The sequence below is a fragment of the Bos taurus genome, chromosome 19 (assembly GCF_002263795.3).
Source record: "Bos taurus isolate L1 Dominette 01449 registration number 42190680 breed Hereford chromosome 19, ARS-UCD2.0, whole genome shotgun sequence".
Taxonomy (NCBI): Eukaryota; Metazoa; Chordata; class Mammalia; order Artiodactyla; family Bovidae; genus Bos; species Bos taurus.
In genome coordinates, this window is record NC_037346.1 from 14,355,795 (window position 1) to 14,362,169 (window position 6,375).

General features: G+C 44.0%; 1 protein-coding gene across 1 annotated transcript; it reads left to right on the plus strand.

The window, feature by feature from the left end:
* The first annotated feature begins 4,414 nt into the window (after positions 1-4,414).
* On the plus strand, positions 4,415-5,926 carry CCL3 (chemokine (C-C motif) ligand 3). The gene is given in 3 exon segments (NM_174511.2): positions 4,415-4,559; positions 5,415-5,529; positions 5,832-5,926. Coding segments are annotated over 3 exon segments (282 nt in total). The 5' UTR covers positions 4,415-4,483; the 3' UTR covers positions 5,923-5,926.
* The last annotated feature ends 449 nt before the right edge of the window (positions 5,927-6,375 follow it).

Below are 6,375 nucleotides of genomic sequence, written 5' to 3' on the forward strand. Positions count from 1 at the left end.
AAAAACATCACCAAGAAAAAGAAATGCAAAAAGGCAAAATGGTTGTCAGAGGAGGCCTTAAAAATAGTTGAGAAAAGAAGAAAAGTGAAAGGCAAAGGAGAAAAGAAAAGATACACCCAATCTGAATGGAGAGTTACAAAGAATAGCAAGGAGAGATAAGAAAGCCTTCCTCAGTGATCAGTGCAAAGAAATAGAGGAGAGCAATAGAATGGGAAAAACTAGAAATCTCTTCAGGAAAATTAGAGATACCAATGCAAAGATGGGCACTATATAGGACAGAAATGGCATGGACTTAACAGAAGCAGAAGATATTAAGAAGAGGTGGCAAGAATACACAGAAGAACTGTACAAAAAAGATCTTCATGAGCCAGATAACCACGATGGTGTGATCATCCACCTAGAGCCAGCTGTCCTGGAATGGGAAGTCAAGTGGGCCTTAGGAAGTATCACTATGAATAAAGCTAGTGGAGGTGATGGAATTCCAGCTGAGCTATTTCAAATCCCAAAAGATGATGCTGTTAAAGTGCCACACTCAATATGTTGGCAAATTTGGAAACCTCAGCAGTGGACACAGGACTGGAAAAGGTCAGTTTTCATTCCAATCCCAAAGAAAGGCAACACCAAAGAATGTTCAAATTATTGCACAATTGCACACATCTCACACATTAGTAAAGTAATGCTTAAAATCCTCCAAGCTAAGCTTCAACAGTACATGAACCGAGAACTTCCAGATGTTCAAGCTGGATTTAGAAAAAGCAGAGGAACCAGAGATCAAATTGCCAACATCTGTTGGATCATAGAAAAAGCAAGAGAATTCCAGAAAAACTACTTCTGCTTCATTGACTATACTAAAGCCTTTGACTGTGTGGATTACAGCAAACTGGAAAATTCTTAAAGAGATGGGAATAGCAGACCACCTTACTGGCCTCCTGAGAAACCTGTATGCAGGTCAGGAAGCAACAATTAGAACAAGACATGGAACAATGGACTGGTTCCAAATTAAGAAAGGAGTATGTCAAGTCTATATATTGTCACCCTGCTTATTTAACTTAGATGCAAAGTACATCATGCGAAATGCTGGGCTGGATGAAGCACAAGCTGGAATCAAGATTGCTGGGAGAAATATCAATAACCTCAGATATGCAGATGACACCACCATTACGGCAGAAAGTGAAGAAGAACTAAAGAGCCCCTTAATGAAAGTGGAAGAGGAGAGTAAAAAATCTGGCTTAAAACTCAGCATTCAAAAAACTAACATCATGGCATCCAGTCCCATCACTTCATGACAAATAGATGGGGAAACAATGGAAACAGTGACAGACTTTATTTTGGGGGGCTCTAAAATCACTTCAGATGGTGACTACAGCTATGAAATTAAAAGATGCTTGCTCCTTGGAAGAAAAGCTATCACAAACTTAGACAGCATATTAAAAAGCAGAAACATTACTTTGCTGTCAAAGGTCTGTATAGTCAAAGCTATTTTTTTTCCAGTAGTCATATATGGATGTGAGAGTTGGGCCATAAATAAGGCTGAGCACTGAAGAATTGATGCTTTTCAACTGTGGTGTTGGAGAAGACTTTTGAGAGTCCCTTGGACAGCAAGGAGATCAAACTAGTCAATTCTAAAGGAAATCAATCCTTAATATTCATTGGAGGGACTGATGCTGAGGCTGAAGCTCCAATAGTTTGGCTACCTGATGTGAAGAACTGACTCATCAGAAAAGACCCTGATGCTGGGAATGATTGAAGGCAGGAGAAGGGGATGACAGGGGACAAGATGGTTGGATGGCATCACCAACTCAATGGACACGAGTCTGAGCAAGTTCTGGGAGATGGTGAAGGACAGGGAAGACTATGCTACAGTCTATGCAAAGAGTTGGACATAATAACTGAGTGACTAAACAACAACGATATACACGTCTGTATCAGTGGAGCTTACCAGGTGGCTCAGTGGTAAAGAATCTGCCTACCAAGCAGGAGATGTGGGTCTGATCCTTGGGTCGGAAAGATCCCCTGGAAAAGAAAATGGCAACCCACTCCAGTATTCTTGCCTGGGAATTTCCATGGACAGATGAGCCTGGCGGGCTTACAGTCCGTGAGATCACAAAAGAGTTGAGCAGAACTTAGCAGCTAAAGAACAGCGTATGTATAACCGAGTCACTTTGCCATACAGCAGAAATTAACACAACATTGTAAAGCAATTATATCAGTAACGTTTTTCAAAAGGTCATTGGAAAGAACTAAATCTATTTTTCAATGTAAAAATGTGATTTATACAGTAAGTACCCACTAGTTATCCATTTTATGTGTATGCGTGTGTGCTCAGCTGTTTCAGTCATCTCTGCTCCAGGGGAATCTTCCCGACCCAGGAATCGAACCTGTGTCTCCTGCATCTCCTGTGTTGCAGACAGATTCTTTACCATCTGAACCACCAGAGGTGGCCTATGCCCACTGATAATAATAAAATAATAAAAGACAGAAAAGAAAATATATGTCTGGCTGAGAAAGTAGGCCCTTTCACACCATTGAAATTATGAGTTGAAAAGAATAGGAAAGGAAAACTGCCCTGAATTGGGCATTACTTATGTTCCTCAAGTAATGCCAAATTCAGACTTATGTTCCTGAAGGGCTTCCCAAGTGGTGCTAGTAGTAAAGAAACCCCCTTCAAAGAGAAGGACAAGACTGAAGCGACTTAGCATGAGCACGATATTCCTCAAAATAATTCAGAGAAATGGAAATCAAGACTTCATTTCAGCAAAGGTATTCGAAAGAAACCTTAGTGTATTCATCCAAAAATTCTTTTAAGTTGAACCACTGACAACAATCTGCTTTCCAACTGGTTGTATTGTAAATGCTCTAAGACAGAATGTGTCCATAAATGTGTGGGCTGGCCAGGAAGGTAATACATTTTTAGTACAAAACAATGAGAAAATTCCAGAAAAAGAGGAAAACAAAATTAATCATCCATTCATCTGTCACACAACTATAAGTACTATTGATGCTTTGAGCATTTATTTCTAATGCTTTTTATTTTTTCCATTCCTAGATCATATTTATGTGCGTATTTGCACACACACATATTTGGTTACACTATTTACCATATATGTGTATGTACACATATATAGTGAACAGTGAGGTCGCTCAGTCGTGTCCAATTCTTTGCGACCCCATGGACTGTAGCCTACCAGGCTCCTCTGTCCATGGGATTTTCCAGGCAATAGTCCTGGAGTGGATTTCCATTTCCTTCTCCAGGGGATCTTCCCAACCCAGGGATCGAACCCAGGTCTCCGCATTGTAGACAGATGCTTTACCGTCTGAGCCACCAGGGAAGTAATTCTGTATACAATTAGTACATTTAATACTAATGTACAATTAGTATATTAATACAATTAATGTGTATTACAATTAATATGTATAATACGCATATACTAATACCATGTATGTGTATGTACACATATATATTTGTATGATTCTGTATATAATTAGTACATTTAGTACTAATGTACAATTAGTACATTTAATACAATTAGTACATTTTTTATCTTACTTTTTGACAACTGAGGTTTTGATTATATTTTTGCTACTTCATTTAGTTTAATGGTTTAATAAGAAATATTACAGTGGATATAGCCTAACTTACTTTATCATCCCCTGATAGGGAAAAATTTATATTTCTTTATTTCAAGTTGTGACGCTGGGGTCAGCACCTTCCTCTCTGAAGACACCTCCGTATTTGGGCTTGTTTCTTCAGAACTCTTTCTTAGAAATGTGGTCTCTAGATTAGTGGGCATAAATATTTTTAGGCTCCTGACATATTAACAACACCCACATCTAATTTCTCTTTATGATTTTCAACTAGCATTTAACCCAGTGGCCCTGGTCACTTGGTGACTGTTTGATGAATGGGCAAATGACAGAAACATGACCTCAGGCTTCCTGGTCCTCTGGCGGGAATTCCTTAATTCAGTTCCTTCCATCCAAAAGAGGCTTGGGCCACTGTCCCGGGCAACATCGCGCCTGCCCTATTCGTGTGGTTAGAGCAACTGAAGAAGCACAGCACTCTCAGTTCTGTGGAAAAGTCTGGGATACAGAATGTGTTAGAGGCAGGGACCAGACAGGAATAGCCCTGGGTGGACATATACCCCTCTCCAGACGCTCACAGGGGAAACCATTTCCTCACATGAAACCAGAATAAGTCATGTGTTGCGGGCTGACACTTATAGCAGAAAGAAGCTATTCTTGGATATCCTGAAGCCCTGTGGTTGTCGGGGACCCTGAGTTGTGCAACACTCCGCGTGAAAGCACCGCTATGCTTAAAATTTTCCCTCCTCACCCCCAGATTCCACTTCCCCATCTGCCAGGGCTGCCTTTATAAAGAGCCAGGGAGATGGTCTCCCACTGCAGAAGGACAGAGGCAGCAGCAAGCACCGAGTCCCACCTCGGCTCCACTGACGCTCAAGCCCACACTCCGTCTCGCAGCATCATGAAGGCGCCCGTGGCTGCTCTCGCCGTTCTCCTCTGCGCCATGGCCCTCTGCAGCCAGGTCTTCTCGGCACCATGTGAGTCTGGGTAGTAGCTGAGGGGGGCCCCACGCCAATCTTGTGGCCTTGAGAGCCCCCAAGAGAAAACAGAGAACCTCTTTAAGGGTTGCAAAACATCTTGGCTGTTCTCTTCAAGATTTTTAATCTTTTTAAAGGGAACCTCAGATCTAGAGCCAGGGTGAGGGAGTTATAGTCCCATTTTACAGATGGCAAAACTGAGACCTAAACAAATGAGTTTGTAAAAGGCAGAGTCCAAATCTGGTTACTGCCCAGTGGTGTTAGTTTTCCAGTAACCCCTCCTAGGTCTCCGCAAGAATTTGTCCTTTGGATGTCTTATGAGAGACAGCCAAGCTTTTTTCTTTTGCTGGGATGTGACTTCTTATTTAGTCATTAAGTGGTGTCTGATTTTTTTGTGACCCTGTAGACTGTAGCCCACCAGGCTCCTCTGTCCTGGCATTTCCCAGGCAAAAAATACCAAAGTGGGGTGCCACTTCCTTTTCCAGAGGATCTTCCCGACCCAGGGATTGAACTCGCATCTCTTGTGTTTCCTACATTGGCAGGCGGGTTCTTTACCACTGAGCCAAAGGCTAATGATTTTCTGACCCAGACACAAATTCCTGAAGGGAGATGTGATAAGAGAGAGCCCACAGTGAAGAGTCAAAAAGGAAGAAGTGTTCAGATAGAAATAAAGGACAGAGACAGGGAAATTTCTAGGCAAAAATCCCCAGCGCCTCCCAATGACTGGTCTCCCAGTCTGCACCCTGAGTGGGGCTGTTTCTCTTCCTGTGAGTCTTCTTCACACTCTCACAGATCACGGGTCTTGCCTTTTCATCTGAACTATGACTCAGGCTCAATCTGTCCCTTCCTCCACAGTTGGCGCTGACACCCCAACGGCCTGCTGCTTCTCCTATGTCGCCCGGCAGCTTTCTCGCAAAATCGTAGCTGACTATTTTGAGACCAGCAGCCAGTGCTCCAAGCCTGGCGTCATGTAAGTGCCAGTCTTCCTGCCCGCCTCTGGGGAGATGGGGGATTTGGGGGTGGGGAGTAGGGGTGGGGGTCAGCACCCAAAGGCACAGACAGGTCAAGGGAGCCATCGTGGAAGGCCCAGCCCTCCAGGGCTTATCAAATATATAGGACCTGTGTCTCTGAGGAGTGACCTGACCTGGCCAGGCTTACAGAGTCTGGGAGGGCTGAGCTGCTCAGGACAGAGAGTTGGGGGTGAGCGGGCCCCCAGGATCGCCTCCCCCCACTGCATTCCGCAGTGTGTAATCCTTCCACTCCTCTCCACAGCTTCCAGACCAAAAAAGGCCGGCAGGTCTGTGCCAACCCCACTGAGGACTGGGTCCAGGAATACATCACCGACCTGGAGCTGAATCCCTGAGTGGCCTGGAAGCTTTGAGGAACGAAGTGACCTCAGGGGCCTGACTGAGCAGCGGGGGTCTGAGCCTTGGGAGCACCCCTGTCGCCTCCATAGCTACCTCTCCTGTGCGCTGGTTGTTGTCAAACAGCCACACTCTGGGACTCGTCCCTAACTGAAATTGCAACTTATTTATATATACTATTTAATATTTGTAATTTAATTTCAATGCCCCACTGGGGTCTGGGACTGTTTGCTCCAAGAGGTCCCAAGATACCTTTTCACCAGCCTTCCCGCCCCACCTTCACTTGCACTGTGGAGACAGTTGAGCGACTGTCGCCAGCTTGTTAGAGGAGGAGATGGCACCAATGCTGCAAGACCGACACTGTGTACTGGAGGTTTCTGTTCAGTGTTGTGTTCAGCCCAGCGAAATAATAAAGATGCTCCTTCAGAAAGTAAACTAGCTTCGAGTTTGGT